The 20,049-nt window shown below is 39.7% G+C and overlaps 1 protein-coding gene across 1 annotated transcript in view; it reads right to left on the bottom strand.

The window, feature by feature from the left end:
- Positions 1-1,641: 1,641 nt before the first annotated feature.
- MARCHF11 (membrane associated ring-CH-type finger 11) overlaps positions 1,642-20,049 on the bottom strand; it is a 113,644-nt gene continuing 95,236 nt past the window's right edge. Inside the window, exon 4 of the mRNA XM_011759344.2 lies at positions 1,642-2,129. Within this exon, the coding sequence (XP_011757646.2) occupies positions 1,807-2,129 (323 nt within the window). The 3' untranslated portion in view covers positions 1,642-1,806. The remainder of the gene's footprint in view (positions 2,130-20,049) is intronic.

The raw sequence follows: 20,049 nt of genomic DNA, 5'->3' as shown, positions 1-20,049 counted from the left end.
ACTTTCCATCATGCAGTCTTGTCTCCAGCCATCTCCACCTCATGCACCCCATACAGTCATTAGAGAAAGCGGGGTTCTCATCCTCTGTCCCTTTTTGTTTTCGAGTGAGTTGATATGCATACAAAGGTGTGCATTAATTCAAAGGGCAGTGGAGCAGTGATAGTCCAATTTGTGTCTCAAGTCTCTTAGTCCAGTATTTTTAACACAATGCTCTCAATTGTAATGTCAACAGTAACCACAATTATCCTCTATTAAACGTTATGCTGTTGATGATCTGCCTTAGTGATGCAACTGTTCAGGAATCTCACCCAGGACCGTGCTCATGGAACATCGGATTAAAACAAGCAATCAATCAAAGTTTGAAACACTGTTTAACATTCTCACCACCTAAATCTGCCCTTAAATAGTGGCTGAATTTTCCTTCTTTTATGATTCATTCTTCACGTTTCTGCAAATTGTCACATCCTTATCATTTGTGACACAGCTTTTGATTGGAAAAATATTATTTCAAGTTTTGGGAGAATTTGCTATGGAGGAATCACAATTCTATTCTGTGAGGTATTCCATTATATAAACATGAACTATTCTATTATTAATCACCCAAAAGTTATTTTTAGAAAATAGAATGTAAAGCATTTTATTTTATATGATTTAAAATCTAGTCATTAATTACTTCAAATAACCAGCATGTTCAGTTCATGTTTCTAGGGAAAACATCCTTCCTGTCTTCTCATCTGCTCTGTGGTTGTTCATTAAAATGTGCCAATTACCTCCATTAGGTAGATAAGAAGGTAGAAAATCCCCAGGTACCCCTAGTTAGCAACCTGTTCCTGGGGAGTCAATAGCCTCATTCTTCGTCTCCTCTTTTCATTAAAAAAAATACTCATCTAGTGAAAGAAAAAGACTTCTCACTGCTGGCAAACATATTTCATAGAACTTCATTAAACCAAGTTAAAGGATTAGCGTTTAAATGATTTAAGAAGGTATGTAAGGTTTTACCAAAAGAAAATCTAATTAAGATGGTGCTCAAAGAATTCAAGACACTAATAATTAACCGAATTAATTGTGATAGGTCTATCAGAGGGCTATGCAAATGTTAGTCATTATCATTATTGCAGGTACCATGACACGACATTTAGGTGAGCTTTTGGGGTTATAAGTACGCAAGATGCTCTGCTTATGTAACATGTACTGGAGTAAAACTATTTTTATTTCACTCATTTTTATCTTTCTACAAGCTCTCTGTTTCAGAAATTAGATAACAAGACATAAGTCCTAGATCATGCATTCCTGGTGACTGGTTACTTCAACACAGCAAAAAGTCACGCTTCAGTTTGCCAACCAGCACGAGGCACAAGAGCGTCACCTCAGAGCTCCCTGTGTTGCAGAACTGACAGGCACTTTGGAATCTGCCCACAGCGTCCTAAACTCTTGCCCGTTTGTAACAGGTCTGAAAAATTACACACAGAGCAAAAGCTTTCATAAAAATATATTTAAAACAAGCAAGAAAAAATAGTTTTGGCCTTAAGGATAACTTTCATTATTCTTTTAACCAAGTATAGTTAAATTATATGTATAATGATTTCAAGTACCAACTTACAAAAGATGTGACAAACCAGACAACGAAGAACAAGAAGACTCTTTTTCTCAGAAAAAAATGTATTTGCAATTCAAATGTTCATATAAAAAGCATAAATCTTAAAAAGTTCATAGATGTGTTTTTAGAAGTGCTATGGTTTTGCCATTCATTGCAATTACATTCCAAAATGTGCAGGGCGGTCCACACTGCATCATCTTATGCTTTTGTCACACTGAAGTCACTCTCATCACGACCTCCCCCGAGCTGTTATCTTCTGATAAGTCTTCATGAGGCCTCATCCGATTGAACAGGTGCAATAACACGTAGCCACACTGAAACCTCGGCGAGGTTAACTGAGTTGGGTGGACCAAGTTTCTGTTCCGCAGAGCTGTCAATGGCAACCACAAAGTCCTACTTGTGGAAGACTCTCCCCGGCTGCTTTCTTCGATGTCTGTGGCTTTGTCATAATTTAACACATCCCAGTGCAAATTCACAGCTCGCCAGCGCTTAAACACTCTGTAAACTGCAGCTCCTTCGTGAACGATGAGACCTAAAATTTGAGGAAATTAAAAAAACAAAAAGACTGGTGACAATCCAAGGTTGGGAGCGTTATTTTGTATACTAGTAAGGGATCCAAAAATAGTTATGTTATTCATCATCAGCAAAAATATGGTATTCTGTCTGCTCAAATGTTATGGCTAATGGCAAGTTACTAACCATATGAGACAGAAATAATCCATTTTTGAAGAGTAAGAGTACATTAATATGTAGAGAATCAAGCTATGGCAGATATAATTTCCTTGCTCCATCATGGCTCAGATTTTGCCTTGGGCACTTATATTGCCTTAGGAGAATCATTAGGTTCATTTATGGATTTAACACATAGTCTTGAGTGCCTATTGTGTGGCCAAGCAATGTATTAGGGGCTTGAACCCAGCGGGCAATTTAATTTGAGAAAGAGACAGATGTTAAGGTCATTACAGATACTAAGGTTACTGTTTCCCCAGTTCCTAAAACAATGCCTGACCCACAGTAAAAACCATATAAATTTTGTTATTTGTATTCTCCTCAACAATTCAACAAAATGTATTGAACAGTTACTTTAGAGCTTTATGAATATTATCCCATGTAGTACTCATCATAGCCATATAAAGTAAGTACTAGCACTTCCTCCGTTGGATAAACAAGGAATCCAAGCCTTGGGGATGCTCAGAAACTTGCTCAAAAACATACAACTAGTAGCAGTGGAGAGCAGGGATTCAAAAACAGGCAGGCTGGCTCCAGGGTCCTTGTTCTTTGTTGCTATAAAGTGAATCAGCTCTTTCCACGTTTCTGAGACAGACTCTTAGGAAAATAAAGTAATACAGCAAACTTGGAAACCGTTAAGTCAGACAGAATGCACTAGCACATGTGCCATCTCCACTATCCACTCCAGATCTGTCACGCACCCTGCATTTCACACATCTACATTTCAGCATGTAGTCCAAAGGCTTTTGAATTTGTGATCCCTCACAAAAAAGTAGTCCCTGGGGAAGGTCTCTCAGATAGAGAAGTGAGGAAGAGCTCTTCTCTTTGAGGAGGCTGAAAGTCCACTGAAGTTGGTGGAGAGAGCAATCCATAGTCTTTGGTAGATGAAGTACGGCATGTGAGCAGAGCATGTCAGCTGGCACAACCACGTTTTAATGATAAATTTAAAAATGAGCAGATCCCACCTTTTAGCAGTTAGACCTTTGGGTATATGCCCTAGAGAAACTCTCACAAATGTGAACAAGGAAGCAAGTTAAAAAATGTTTACTACCTAATTGCCTGTATTTGAAGGAAAAAACTTCAAGGCATCCCAACGGTCTATCCTCAGAAGAATGGACAAATTGTACGTAGAACCAAGGGATAAGAGTAATGAGATAAAAGGAAATATTGTCATATGCATTAATGTGGATACCTCTGAAACCATAATGACAATTCCAAAGTCACAATGAAAAAATTAAAGTTTCAGAAAGAAACAATGGCAGTGAATAAATACTATCCATTTTAATGAAGATACATATATAGATGGTAGACATATAAAAGCATGGATGAGAATAATAACCACTAAGTTCATGGTAGTGAGGAAGGAAGGAAAGAAACAAAATTGGGAAGTGGCTTCAAAGAGGGTTTCAACATTTGGGTGTCCCAAATGTTGCATTTTTAAAACTGGGTGGTGGAGATATTAATGCTCAACATATTATTCTGTGTATTTATGGTGACTGAATAATTCACAATTTCAAAAATAACAGAGAATTTATTAGAGAAGTTCATCTAAAGTGGATTTGGGGAGTTGGGGAGACAGTAAGGAGGTCACTGCATTTACATGAAGAACAGAGTGATAGCAGTAAGGATACGACAGAGAAATAAAGTAATAAATTCCAGGAAAAACTGACAGGAACTGTAACAGGAACTGTAATGGAAGAAAGGGGGAAAAACTCAGTCCCATGTTTTTAAGACTGGAGGAATGGGTAATTGAAAGATTGGTAATCACCTTCCCATAAGTACAATGAGGTAAGTGTTTTGAGCATGTTTTTCTTGGAGAGACTATTACATTTTTTTGACAGATAAAACAATGCCAGGTGGGTGACAGGGATACCCAGTCCTTGAAAAATGACGCCTACCTAATGTCAAAACTTAAGTTTTGCATTAGTCTCTCACCAGGAGATAAATTTCTGATACATGTGACTTACAAGCATTCCGAAGATATTAATATAGGTTACAAAAAAAATGCATGTGGTCTAACAGGCAAACACATCTTAAGTCCAGTTATTATATATGACCAAAATAATGAGAAATGTAAAATTCTATTTGTCATAACAATTTCAAATAATTGTTTTTATCAACTTCTTTTTTCCAAAGGAATAATCAAGTTGACCTAACTGACCAGATATTTTCAGGAAACAGCCAGAATGAAAAGTCAATACTATCAGATTTTAATTGGTGGTTCTATTATTAGCTTTCTGAATTCTCCATGGTCAATAATTTAACATTTCGGGTTCAATTTTTCCTCCTTAAAATAAAATTGGAATAACTAATCTTTACATTCAGCCAGGCAACATAGAGATAAATTGGAATTCATCAACTATAAAGCCCTCACATTTCTTCTGGGATGGTAACTCTATAAATACAAGACACTATTATTAATTAAAAATCAATAGTGAATCTATGTGGTGGGGAACACATATTCGCACTAATCACAAAACAATTACAGCCTGAGACAGGTTCATTCTGGGTAAGTGCAGCGATGGAGGGTGCAGGAGCACAGCTTCACCAGAGGAAACCACTGACTTTGCAAGAGCCTATTCTTTTTTTTATTGATTTCCTTTGCAAGGCCAGAAATCAGATCACTTACTAGAGCTTAAAGTCACTTTCCGGGAATATATTCCTGGTAGCTCTTTTCTAAATACATAAATCTAATCAATATGCAGAAATAAATCCCACAGGTCTTTATAGTACATTTTGAACCAAATTTAGAGAGAGAACTACTTGAAGTTTTCATGAAGACGCAGTCCTTTTGAATTTCCAGTTCCCTGGGCTGCTTTTTAATTGCCGCAGGTTATGAATGATGTTTAGATTCTGTTTTATTCCCCACGAGCATTCAGAATTACTCCTTGGCTTCTGCAAGCTCAGATTTTACTGAAATGCAACGAATTCCATTCCCATCCCCAAGGCTGTTCTCTGTAACGTGCATTTTTTCCCCTTTTTCTTCAAATGCTGTGGAGTTACAGCAAATGCCTTTTGTGCTAGTGGTTACCAGGTGTGACTACTACGATCGGCAAAGCCAGGGTAAGGATTCATTCAACTCTGGCTCATTCTGTTGAAAATTCAGCTTTTAAAAACTCTATTAGTATGCTTTCTTACTGATGATCAAATGAATTGTCACCTTGACATTTCAGGTCATTTGCGAACAGACTGACATACTTTTTCATCTGAGTCACTAAGCCTACACGAAGCGAAAAGCGATGATCACTTCTATAAAATGTAAATACTAAATATTTTAGGATACTCGCTACATTATTAACAGCGTGGATATAAAAAAATGTGATTCATGGGACTTAAGGTTTGTAGAGTTGAGGAGTATGTGCATGTGTGTGTGTGGTTGGTTGGTTGGCTGGTTGGTTTTTGTCATTTTCTTACTGGTAATGTTTAACTGGAGTATCACCTTACTGAAGTGTAAAGAAACATTTTTGTTAGAGATTAATCTTGAAAAAGCAGGCTTAAATAATTTCTGGTTTCATTGAATAAACAGTTTTTAATATAAGCAAAATAAAATCTAAATTTTGAAGTGGTGTGTTACTTGAAATTCCTTCTGGTATTAGGCTATTTACCCAAATAGGTGATGGGGAAGGCTACCAAGGTACATATGCTCACATGCTCCATGCTCATGCACACACACACACACACACACACACACACACACACCATTTGTCTATGTTTACTTTAACATATGAAATGTTATAATTAATAGAGACTTACAAAATTTATGATCAATTACAAATTTTACCTTGTATTAATTACTAAACCACTGGTCAAAAAATTTGATATTGTGTTACAGTCTCAGTTTTTGTTTGGATAAGTCTGGTTGTTTTTTATAACTCATAACATAAATTTGTATCGAGAACCTACTCTGTGCCAAATTCTGTGCTAAGAGCTTTACATGCACAATTTTCATTTAATCTTGACTGCACCTATACAAATAGGTACTTGTTTGTTTGTTTGTTTGTTTGAGATGGAGTCTCGCTCTGTTGCCCAGGCTGGAGTGCAGTGGTGCAATCTCAGCTCACTGCAAGCTCCACCTCCCAGGTTCACGCAATTCTCCTGCCTCAGCCTCCCAAGTAGCTGGGACTAACAAATACAAACAGGTACTAGTTTTAAACAATGTTACAGTTGAGAAAATTCAGACCCAGAGAGCTGTCCAACATCATGAAGACAGAAGAATCAGAGCTGAGATTGGAACCCAAATTTGTTCAAAATGTAAACCTCAAGTGCTACAGTCCCATCCATCCTAAATCTCCAAAGTATAGAAGTCTCTTCTAATCACAGAATAACCAAATAAAAGAGGTTACTATGGACTAAACATCTGTGTCCCCAGATGAATTCATATGTTGAAGCACTAATTTCCAGTGTGATGGTATTTGGAAGTGAGGCCTCTGGGAGGTAATCAGGGTTAGATGAGATTGTGAGCGTGGGGCCTGCATGATGGGATTAATGTCCTTACAACAAACAGAAGAGACATTAGTGCTCTCTCGCTCTCTCTCTTTCTCTGTGTGTGTGTGTGTGTGTGTGTGTGTGTGTGTGTGTGTACATACACCAAGGAAAGGCCATGTGAGAGCATAACAGGGAGACGGTGGTCTGCAAATCAGAAAGAGAGCCTTCAGCAGACACCAGATACGTTGCTGGCCAAATATCTGCCACAAGTTGTGTTATTTAGCTTTCCCAAGGGTCATTTTGATTGAACAGCACACAGAGTTTTGCCTTGCGCTCCTTTGTGGTTTCATCAGGGGCTTGCATTTCCTGGGAGGACTGGGGGTGAGTGTGGCTTCCCAGGCAAAGCTCTCATCATCTACAGTGTTGTTTTCAAAAAGCCTTGCCAACTCTTTTCTCTCTGTGAGTGGGAAGGGAGGGGAGGGGAGGGAGTGGCTGCTTCACCTGCACTCCTAGAGGTATAATAATGTCAGTGACACACAAGGATGGTAAAGATGGAAACTAACTGTACAAACTTTGCTTACCTCACAAACTCCAGAACTTAATTTACTCAAGTTTTAAATGAGAGTGATGCAGTTTACCTACAGTCTCAATACATCTCATATATGTATACACCCAAACTCTATAATACATAGATACAACCCCATGTCATTCTGAGAAGTCAGTGTGCACAGGAAGCAAATTGGGACTTTGGGCTCTGTTTAATCCCATGTGCTAGAAGAGCATTTTAGAACCCATCTAATAAACTGGTGCCACTTTTGACTCCTTAATTTCTGCTGCTACTTGGTGAAAGCCAGAGCATGGTTGCTTCAAAGAGGATTAATCAAACGAGGCTGTGGCCCAAGACACCCTTTGTTGTGATGATCTCTGCTAGAATATAATACAATGCATGAATCCTCCTGACACTGTTTCTTAATCTGCCCCAAACTTAAATGTCCAGGAGTTGTGGAAACTTAGATGTGAGTGTAGAGGTAATCACTTTAAAAGTCACTAATCTATTGCTGGGTCTTGTTAATACGCATCAAACAATAACCATAAGTCATGGTTACTTTCGTATGTACAGAATGTTTTTTTTGTTGGATTGAACTATATATGAAGCTATAGACAGATAACTGTATGTGAACTATAAATAAATATAATGTAAAGTAATATATATTACTATATAATAATATATATAGAACTATATCTGAATATATTTTCAAAACATGCAAAAAATAAAATGTAAAGATATAAAGACTGAAAGATATACACATGTCATCACAAAAGTTACTAAGCTCACAAAACAAAGGTGTCATAAATTGATATCCTAAAACCCAGATATCTGGGAACTGCAATGTCTTAATTATATATGAGCATTTTGTGAATATGCATCTCCACTGTTGTCCATATAAAAACAAATAATGTAAAAGAGTAGCCCACATAAAATGTACTTACAAACTGTACCCTAGAACAGATGGACTTAATAGATATTTCTAAAACATTCTACCCAACAACTGCAGAACATACATTTCTTTCATCAGCACATGGAACATCCTCCAAGATAGACCATATGATAGGCCACAGAACAAGTCTCAACAAATTTAAGAAAGAAAATGAAATCATATCAAGTACTGTCTCAGACCACAGCAGAATAAAATGGGAAGTCAATTCCAAAAGGAATACTCAAAACCATACAAATACATAAAGATTAAATAACCTGCTCCTGAATGATTGTTGAGTCACAATGAAATACAGACAGAAATTTAAAAATTCTTTGAACTGAACAATAATATTGACACAAGCTATCAAAACCTCTGGGACACAAAGTGATCCTAAGAGGAAAGTTCATAGCATTAAATGCCTACATCAACAAGTCTGAAAGAGAATAAATAGGCAATCTAAGGTCACACCTCAACGAACTAGAGAACAAACAAAAACCCAAACCCAGCAGAAGAAAAGAAATAACCAAGATGAGAACAGAAGTAAATGAAACTGAAACAAAAATACAAAAGATAAATGAAACAAAAAGCTGATTCTTTGAAAAGATAAATAACATTGATAGACCATTAGCGAGATTAACCAAGATATGTTGGTTTTTCTATTGTTGACTATAAATAGTATAGAGCTTTGCTCTTCTCAGAATGACCTAGAACCATGTAAAATTCATAGAACCAGGTTGAGAACAGCATGTTGATCATCACAGCTCAAGGGCTCAAATACAGATGCATCATTACCATTGATAAAATAAAATCCTCTGTGCAAGAAACATGATAGGGACAATGAATTATTGTGAAACTTACCATGACAAAAAACCCTTGACACGAAGGGGTTGGCTAATTTCTAAATATTGATGATCCAACTCACCTCACCCCCAAGTAGATAAAAGCACACAGGAAGAAATGATCAATGCAATAATGAAGATCCTAATGATGTCAGAGTTTCTCCAAGAGCACACACAAGAAAATCAGTGTTCATTCTATGACACTGCCACTGTCTATGTCCTCCTGTATGCTTCATGAAGTCTGCGGCTATCGGCCTGGACGCAAAAAGCACATCTGTGCTGGATCTGCAAAGCTGATGACACCACTGCTTGGAAGAACAAGATGGCAAAGTCCAATTGTCAGATGGAGTCTCATCTTTTACTAATTGGCAGTGAATGAAGCACACCCTTTTCTGAAAGGTTCTGACACAGGTTAAATTTGTCCTTGTCTTGCCATCCCTGTTTTAGTTAATGACCATCTCCCATGTCAATTAAACCAGAAGCCTAGGAGACACCATGACTCCTGTCTCCTCTTGCACAAACTTCTGTTGATTCTGTCTTCTTGGCAAACCTGAGCTGAAAGCATAAGACGGACAATTTCCTGGAATGCCGGCTCTTACATTTGCACAATGAAGTATTAATTATGCTTCAAGATCCAGATTCTCTCATAATTTCTTCTCTGATGTACTCAAATAAAATAAATCTTTTCCTCCTTCTACTGCCCACCACTCTACACAGGAAATATCCGCACTGATTTCCTTACTACCTGTACTATAACAATTTGCTTCTATGCCTGAAATTCCTAATCATATGTGTGCTCCCTGACAACAGAACCATGTCTTATTTGCTTTTGGGAACCTGTTCCTATCTTAATATCCAGGTCAAAACTCAGTCTTTGCTGAAAGAGAGGGGGAGAGAGAGAGAGGAGAGTAGCCATCACTGGGATCTAAGGGGTCACGAGGAATGACTTAATCTAGTTGTGACTGCTCTATGAAAATAGAAAAGGATCTATGAAAATAGAAAGGAAAATAGAAAAGGATTGTTCTTTGAAAGGTTAAAGTAATATTTGCAGATGCCAAAGAAACAGAGACAGGTAGTTCAGGATGAGACTGGAAAAGAGTTTAGGGATTGGGGCCCATAGCTCATGAGTGGGTTTTGGTCTTGGGGGTAATGGTGGTGAGGGGAAAATACGGGCAGAGGACATGGCCAGGGCAAAAGAACTAAAATTCTTTAAAAGGATCTGTGTTCAGCCCCAGCAAACTGTAGCTGCCTCCCCCACTATCTTGCTGGCCAGGTCATCAAATGTTGGCCTGTATCAATCACAAACTGAGATATTGGGCTGTGCCCAGGCCTAAAGCCTAGGAGATAGGTATGGATTCCTCCCTGCTATTTCAAGCAAAATAGAGTAAAAGGAAACTGTCCATTCCTCTGACCTCTTGCTTTCCTAAGAAGCCAATGAATCAATCACTCATTGAACTGATTTTTAAAATTCCTTGTAGATGGGAGTATCTCCTGATCTTTTGATTAGTAACCCTGGAGCACAAACCCACTATTGGCACATTTAAAGAATATTTCTCAAAAGCTGTGAAGGCTATATATTATAAAAAATATGGTGTATCTTTTTATCAATTTTTTTAAAAAATTGATTAACAGAACTCATAGGAGAGAAAAATTGTTATATTACCTAAGTTTCTTCCCTGCGGTGCTCAAGAAAAAAATAATGGATATATTTGTTTTCAATAAAAGAAATAAAGGAACAGTCCAATACTTCTATAGAAAATAAATATCATTAAAGATATCCCAGAATTCTCCTATAATTGGTGGAATGGACTGGAATCAGTTAAATTTTAGTTGAATGAAGTTTCAATTTTGTCTCTCAATTCTTGGACAAATGAAATACCCTGCAGCAAAAGGGGAGCATCATGTATCACAGGAGTAAGAACGTCAAGAGCCTGGTGGACAAGCACAGTCACTGAATTTCAAAATTAAAAAGTAGTGGATGTAATTTAATCCAACCCTCTCACTTTGGGGAATGAGAACTCTGAGACCCAGATAAGTGATGCAGGGTGGCTTGCTCAGGGGTCTGTACCCAGGAAGTGTCTGAGCCCAGAATCACAGCCAGACACAGGATGCCTGTGTGCTTGCTCTGCAGCAACTCAGACCTTATGAGCCATCCTTGGCCAAAGCCAGTCATCACCGGTGTTTCCTGAGCCTGTGAAATGGCTAGAGGCCAGAGTGATATTACACTGACTATGAAGGAGATGATAGCATTAAAATCTCTTTTCGGTAACAGCAAAGGCTGAGATGGGTAAATTTTTCTCTGGCCTTTATCCTAAAGGGTACATTGCAGCATTTGGATAGGGCATACAAGGATTACAGCAATCTTCACAATTTATGAATATAAATAACTCTGCAACCTGATTCAATGAAAACTGTATTTGACTTAAAAAGCCTATCAGCCTCTATCTTCTGTGTTAATTTAAGGTTTTAGCATGGGGAATTGCTTTGGTAGATTTCCATTTGTTTCCCACACTCTAGTATACGGACTAAAGCCAGTTCTTAGAAAGAGACTTTCTAAGAACTTTCTAAGAGACTTGGTGGGCTTTTCCTAGTGGCAAGTGAAAATAAATACAACTAATTTTCTATTTTTTCTCCAATGGATAAACTGTCTACTGCAAACTCACAAAAAATGATTTTAATAATTTTCACAGTAAACCATACACATATTTGTTGTTCTATTTTGGGGAGTGAAAATAATATTTTTAAAGATCTAAACTGAAACGTCGAATTAAAACCTGTTTATCTTTATGACTAGTAATAGGCTATTTCATTTTTGTTGGCTTCATTTTTCACTTCTCTTAAATCCTACAGGAAGAAGGCAAAAATTCCAAACAGAAACTACCTAAGTATAATTATAATAATAAATAATAAGTATAAAGTAAATCTAAGTATAATTACAATTTGTAACTCTTCTATTTCATCGCATGACATCAGTAAGGTGCTTATAATTAAAAATATTAATGAAATTTTTAACCTGAATATACAAATGCTCAGACAGTAGTTTCCTTAATATAGTAAGAAAATTCAAGATTGGGATGTGATTCTTTACACAGATAATTCTTATTAAGAAATTGTTTCACTCAGAATGGTGGGAAGAGAGAAAAAGGCTTTTGGTATAGTGTATTCCATGTTTTCCATTGCCCTTACTAATGTTTCCATTTGTTTTGGACTCTATTAATTTAAAATAAATGAATATTTTGGGCTTTCAAGGAAAATTTTTTCTCCATTTCTGATCTAAAATCAGTTCATCTATTATTTAAAAACATATTTACTCCCTACACCATGTCTTAGGTGTTTGAGACAGTAATTTAAATAGCTTCACTTTATTGTTTATATAGAAAACATTTTGTAAGTTCTTCAAGTTATTCAAGCTCAGCATATAAAGAGGGGTTTTTACCAAACAATAAACAGAATTACGTGGGTCACCTTACTCATTACACAGGCTCTGGAGTGACAGGGTCTGGGTTCTTATTTTGGGTCCTGCTCGCCATCTGTTTGATCTTGGGGAAATTGCTTCATCGCTTTCTCATCTCTCAGATGAGAATGATAACAGTATCTATGCCTCCCTAAGATGGTTGTGAAAATTAAGTGGGAAAATCGAGGTAAAGTGCTTAGAATGTTGCCCGGATCACAGTAAACACAATCTTAGACATCACTGGAGATGCATTTTTAAAAACCCTAAGTCAAATTCTTTCCTCGGAAGCAGCTGAAAACATCTATGGGCTTCATTTCTATGCTCAGCTGTGTGGTTCCCGATGGCCCAGAGTTTGTCTCCCCTGCCCTGCTGGCACCCACGGTTCCACATCCTTAAGCATCATTTAGAAGAATGATCGTGTTCACATTCCTTTGAGAGAAAGTTCATTGATGCAAAATAGTACAAATCCAACAGCTCCCCAGAGGGGCAGGGTTCATTCTGAAGAACAATCCTCAGGTTTTCAGGTTAATGGAGCGTCCTCCTCTAGACCTTCCCAAGTGAGGGATGGGGACAGGTGGCTCTTCTTGTAATGGTGTGACTTCACTGCTGCACAGTCCACTTTCTGCTTTCTCTTCCAAGGAAGGCTTCCCATTCCCATGTTGATTTGGCCTCTTACATAAGCTCACTTTAGACTTCCTGCAGATACACTCAGAGCTCTCTGAGGCTATGCAGTTGCTCCTGAGTCTCATGTGTTTGGAAATCCCACAGCCTGTCTTCTGGAAAGCCATGGAGTGACAGGGTAAAGCCTCACAAAACACACACATGTGCACACTCATATATGGAATAAAGCCATGGGAGATGTGCCCTGGTGGCCTCTCAGCTACCCTCCATGGTCACGGATGGTTTGACCCCTGGCTCCTGGACACCCTCCATCCCCCTAGACCCACGTGATTCAGGGTCCACGTGGATGGCTTGGCCTAACCCACACAACCCATTGCCCTCTACTATTCCTCTCTTGCCCCAGCCTGGGCCTTGCTCTTCCAGAAACCATTCCAATTCCAAGCTCTGAAGCTCTCCCATCCCATTACTGACAACAACCTCCAAGGCCTCCCACTCACCTACCTTCTTAATCTCAATGCACCTCCTTCCACCTCCTAAAGACTTTGAGGCCCTAGACTGATGATCTTTTCCCAATGCACCAGCTTCTTTCTGGCTTTGGCTCCTTCCCTAGCAGCCTAGAAAGCTCAGCCCATCCTGTAGCCATTGTCTCCTCACTTGAGGGGAAAGGCAAGGTTAATCTTGTTGCTCTGCCTTCCAGAAATTCTGGAGAACAAGACCATATCTTAACCCAGTCTCACCACTTCACCTCTCTGTACTTACTCTTCATCCCTATTGGGCAACAGACCATAGCCACATGGCCTTGTGGATCTGGTGGCCTTGCTCCGGCTTCAGGGAGGTGCTCAGTCATGCCATGATTTTGCAGGGGGCTTAGCCTCCTCTCCCTAGGGCCCTCAGCAGCTGAGCATCACATTCATTGCTCTCCTCCAAGTCTTTTCTCACATTGTGCCTCTGCTGTCTAAGCAGATGGCCACACTACCTACTTACTGAGAAACGAGGAGTCTTTTGAAAGGAGGCCTCTCAATGTCTCATTCTCTCAGGCAGAATATACAGCTGCCTCCAGCTGTGCCCACCTGCCCTCAGGACACAGGGTCCCTTGGCAAAGCCCTTCCTGGGTGCTGGGCTCTCATCTCTTCAGTCCCAGGGACATCAAGCTGCCCCTTCCCATCTCTGGATTTTCACACTTTCTTCTGATTTCTTCCGGGTGTTTCTTTTCAGCATCCACCCATGCCTAACACTACTATTAAAGCAAACAAAAACCTTTCTTGATTCCACACCTCGCTCTGGCTTCTACCCTCATTTAACTGTGTCCTTTGTCAGCTAAGATTTGTGAACTCACCTCTGGACCCCCTTCTGCCCATCCCAGCCCTTCTCAACCCACTGCCAAGTCCAGTGAGTCATTGTTGGCTTGATTTCACCTAACCCTTTACAGGACATCTGGCACCATTGGCCACTTGCTCCTCCTCCTAGAAGTTACCTCCTCCTCGTGTGCCTCACCCCACTCTCTTCTTTTCCCGCCACGATCCTCTCCCTCCCCTTCCTGTTTCTCCACCACATTCCCCAAACTACTGCTCCTCTCACCAAGAAATTTCCCTGCAGACACTGGTTTCAGCTACCAGATACAAATCTCCAGCTCCAACCTCTAGCCTGAGTTCTAGACCCTTAAATCTGGCTGCATACTGGCCATATCCATTTGGATTCCCCAGACACTCTGCAAAAAGAAAACATTCAGAAGGAGCCTATGACCTTTCTCTCCCTTAGCCCTCTTCTGATAGCCAGTGTTTTAGCAATTGATGGCCCATCTCCCAATCAGCCTCTGTGAATAACACTTGAGGGCCTCTTGTTCTTAGCCCTCCAATCCCTTCCATCCTACTGCCATCCAGCTGATCACCGTATCTTGTGATTAATCCCTTTTAATTCTAGCAGCTTCCCAGCAGTCTTAATGCAGGCCTAATCACTTGCCTGGGTTATTATAGTATTTCTCACTTTTTCATCCCCACTCTCCTTTGTGCTTCCATGCTACCAAACACCTCTTTTTAACACTAAGCTTGATCAGCCACATTCAGGGATCCTTCTGGGGCTCCCTGAGCATTCAGTTTGGCCTCCCTCCCGAGCTCCTCAGGCCCCTTTTCCTTACTGCTACGCCTCAACAACTGTCCTTTGTTCTTGCCATTCCAGATTTCACACGATTTCTTTAAAAAAGACAGGACTTCATACGTTACTAGGTCTAGGCATTTGCCTCTCTCGGGGCCCCATCCTAATTCCTGCTCTTCCTTAAAATTTTTCTCCCCTATAGACTTTGCTGGTCCTAAGTGTAATTAACCTCCCCCTAGTAGCTCTCATATGCATTTCTCTCCTGGCACTTCCAAGCTATAATTGCTTATTTCCCTGGCTGTCTCCTCCTCAGGTGGAAAGTGGGGAATTGTTATATTCCAGGGCTCCACAAACCTTTTCGGAAAAGGGCCAGATAGTAAATCTTTCAGGCCGTGCTAACCTTTCATTCACTGTCACAACTTCTCATCAACAGCACGTAAATACACGGATATGGCTGCATCCAGGTACAACTTTATCCAAGGGCACCAAAGTTTAAATTCGTTACAATTTCTACATGGCATGAAATAATATTTTTAAAAATGTATTCAACCATTTAAAAATGTAAAAGCTATTCTTAGATCCCGGGCTGTACAAACACAGGGAGTGGGCTGGATTTGGCCCTCGGGCTGCAATTTGCCAAGCCTTGTTCTATTTATACCTCTATCCCACACGCCAGGCTCAGCACACGGTAAATACGCAATGAATGTTGGCTCGACAGATTACTAATGCTGCTTTGGCTAGACTGCCCCCAATGAAAGAGACAGCTGACAGTGTCACACTGTCTTCTATGGAGGAGACGAAACTCAACAATAACATATTTGGTCTGCTGTCCTGCTAATTATATTAATGTTTCTCCATAAGAACTTTAATTTTACAGAGTCAGATAAGAGCAAAGTGTTAGTTTGGGGTGTCTTCCCCCCTTGAGGGGGCCTTAAAGGGTTAACTAGCCTTGAGAGACCATTCCATGTGCAGCACTAAGGGGCAAGCAGCAAAAACAAGTTCCCTTCTGTGTTATTTCCCAGGATTTTAAAGGCAATGGTATCACCCATAACCAACTATGATAATAATCTTTAGAGACATCGGTAAACATCAGTATGATTAAGGCATAGAAAAGCCCATAATTTGTACCTCCAGAGAAGAGAAAAAATAATGGCCTACTTCTCAAAGCATATAAAGGATAAAGCGTTGTTTCTCCTCTGACAATTTTTCATTACAAAGGGCTGCTCTGCCTCCGCTTTCCAGGGCCTTTCCCAGTATGTGCTCAAAGCATGAAGAATCCGAGGCAGGGACTCCTGTTGGAGGATGAACTGCTGCTTGTGTTTCAGGCTCATCACGTTGAATCAGACTCTCTCTAAATGAAGCTGAGGCATTTCCTGGGGCGCGAAGCATGCTAAGATAGTCTGAAGCCAGGAAATAATGATCTGTGCTTGTAAAGGAATTCTACTCAATTTAAGAAATGATTCCTAATGACCTACCAGAACATGCCAACCTGCAACAGTCAAGTCTGCGTGAGTAACAGACACCCGGCACGGCCAACCTCACCGTCCAGGGCTCCTCCACTGGGGATGAAAGTTGAAGGAAAACCCACAGGGGTTTGGGCAAGAGGAGAAGAATGTTCCTGTCCTTTCTGCAGAAGCAGTTGTGCAAAGGTCTCCTTAGTAGTCAAATTGTGGTGCTTGGGAAGATGTAGTTCCCAGATCAAATTATAAATCAGGAAATGGAAGCATTTCCTGCAGCAGAGATGGGTGATATACTTCTTCTGTCTGGAGGGAAAATTGCAGTTATATGAAGACTCCAAAAGGAAATACTAGGCTAATTAACTCTCCTGGTTATTAAGCTAAATAGTGTTTAAGGTGAGCTTCATTCTTCACATGCCCTGTGATTTATGCAGACACATCCACGTTAATACTTCCCATGAAACTCGAAATGAGATAGACACAGCAACACCACCTCCTACAACTTGCCTGCCATGTAACCCAAACTGTCAGCCTCAGTAGTAAGCAGCCTCTGCACCCCCACTCCATGGGTGAATGCTGACCTGTCAGCTTCCAAAGCTCGGCTATCCTCAGTGACCACAGGAGCTCAGATTTCAGGCTTGGTAGTGGTGGCGGTGATTGGGTGGTAATCGAATGGGTGGATTTGGGCTCCAAAAGTCTTGTGATGAAAGTCTTTTGATCAAAATTGATGACACTTTTGAATGGTGTGCAGCTGCTCTGCTTGTACAGCTCTGAGATGCACAGGGGTGTTGGTGGTTGGCAGCTGTGGTCTCCACTTCCTGTAGAGAAAGTATCTTCACTGTGCAAGTGGCCCCGAATCAGACCACACTGGATTCTGGTGGTCTTGGCTCTCCACAGGGAGACCAGGAAAGAACTTAGTCTACTCAGACATCCCCAAACCACACAGGCCCTAAAGTCTTCAGTGGACATTTTGATTGTTCTCTTGGTAGTTTTACATTCTTCACTTGAAACTACTTGATGAATTTCACATTTATTCATAAACATTTTACAGTTTAAGAAATTGCTACCTGTCAACAATGATCCAAAGGCTGCTCATTTTGCAGGTCTTACCCACAGTTACACTTTCAAGCACATTCGTCTATGGTTGATGAACCTGTGTGGCAACGAACTTAAGGCTCTCCTGCCGTCTTCAGCAAACTCATTTTTTTCTGCTGTAAATCATGGCATATTTAAACTTCCAATGCTAATTTCTTTCTCTTTCCTTTCAGTAAGTAAGTTTTTAACCTAAAATAATTTAAGAAATCATTGTCAACTCCTGAATCATGCTGAGAGATACGAGAGGGTGTGAAAAACTTTTTAAAGGAGAGAGTCCAAAAGTCATGTATATTTGTTTGAAATGGATTATAATTTTTTTCTTTAGCAGTAGATTTATTTTCTTAGTTATGCTTTCCTTATTGTAGTCGGTTTATATTCATAGAAAGCAAGCTACAAGGTGGACGATGATGACCTAAAGGCATCATTTTAGGGGGAAACAATACTGGTTTTAAACAGACAAGTGACCAGTCCATCTGCCATGTGGGAAACTTATCTGTGATTACAGAGTTTGATTATCCTGAATTTCATTTTCAAAATTCTTCACCTTTATTCATACAGCACAGAGTTAGTAAATGTATATTTTAAGCTTCATGTCAATAAAATGTTAGATTATGTGATACTTTTAGCTGCTCTATCTGGGGAAAAAAAGGAGCAAGTGAAGCAAGAGAAAAATATTACCTTCACTTTAAAACATGTAAATATATGTCCAATATAATCAATCTAAGACCATAGTAATACATGGTGTTTATCATTCTTAAATTCTATAATGAGATGTGAACGTATCACCAAGTGGTAACTCTAAGTAGTTTTTTTGTGTGTGCCAAAGTAGCTCTGGCTAGATGTATTATCGAACAGGACAGACAGATTTTTTAAAAAGGTTATAATAATAACTGTGAGAATTTACATAGGCCAGGCAAGATGGCTCATGTCTGTAATTCCAGCACTTTGGGAGGCCGAGGCAGGTGGATCACTTGAGGTCAGGAGTTCAAGGTCAGCCTGGCCAACATGGTGAAACCCCGTCTCTAATAAAAATACAAAAATTAGCCAGGTGTGGTGATGTGTGCCTGTAATCCCAGCTACTCAGGAGGCTGAGGACTCTGTGTCAAAAAAAAAAAAAAAAAAAAAAAAGAATTTACATGGATTTAAAGAAAAATTATTTCATTTCAAAGTACAGGAAAATAAAAGTTTGTTGGAGAGCATGAACTTTCTGTAGAAGCAGCATTTTTTTTTAGTATTAAATATAACTGGTACAATAAGAAGATATTTTGATCTGATCCTCATTCTGGTATATCTCAGGTTATTTTTTAAAATTCCCTAATCTCTGTAGCTTTCAAAAGAAAGACAACATAAAAATTACATTATACTTTAATTCATTATTTTAAAAGAGCCTCAAGAGAGATATTTTTGATTCCTCGTGGGTATATATCAGGGATCAATCCGGGATCACAGTGAGAGAGAGAGAGAGTGTGTGTGTGTGTGTGTGTGTGTGTGTGTGCGCGCGCGCGCGCGCACGCGCAGGCGCATACGCCTATATCTCCTCCATTGTGCATGCTTGTACTTTAATTTGAGAAATAAAATAATATGAAGAACAGGCGCCAGGCATGGTGACTCACACCTGTAATCCTAGCACTTTGGGAGGCTGAGGCAGGTGGATCACAAGGTCAGGAGATCAAGACCATCCCGGTTAACATGGTGAAACCCCATCTCTACTAAAAATACAAAAAATGAGCTGGGCGTGGTGGCAGATGCCTGTAGTCCCAGCTACTCAGGCAGGAGAATTGCGTGAACCTGGGAGGCGGAGCTTGCCGATCGCGCCACTGCACTCCAGCCTGGGTGATAGATGGAGACTCCGTCTCAAAAAAAAAAAAAAAAAAAGAACAGGCAATAATAACAGGATCAATACTTTAGCCACAGAGAGGACTATTTTTCTTGTAGCAACTTCAGGGAGCACTTTCTATACTAAAAAGAGACAGACTGAGAACTAAAATCCCCTCAGTGTTAAAAGTGTAATAGATTTTTTTTTAAATGTGACCCAAAGACTCCTAAAGTGTGCTGGAGAACGCAGGGTTTTTGAGAGGCAAAGGTCTCTGATCTTGATCAGTTCTTAGCGTTTACAGATTAGAGCTCGTCGATGTCCCTGCATATCACACCCTTAGATCCCAAAAAACATCAGGCAGGAAGTGCTGCACATTGGCATGACCTAGTACAGCCATTTTTATTTTTTTTAGATAAAATTGTCCCATAAACTAAATAGCTATGGAAT

Source organism: Macaca nemestrina, chromosome 6 (genome assembly GCF_043159975.1).
Source record: "Macaca nemestrina isolate mMacNem1 chromosome 6, mMacNem.hap1, whole genome shotgun sequence".
NCBI lineage: Eukaryota > Metazoa > Chordata > Mammalia > Primates > Cercopithecidae > Macaca > Macaca nemestrina.
The sequence above is the reverse complement of the archived record's forward strand: the minus strand, read 5'-3'. Positions and strand labels throughout refer to the sequence as shown.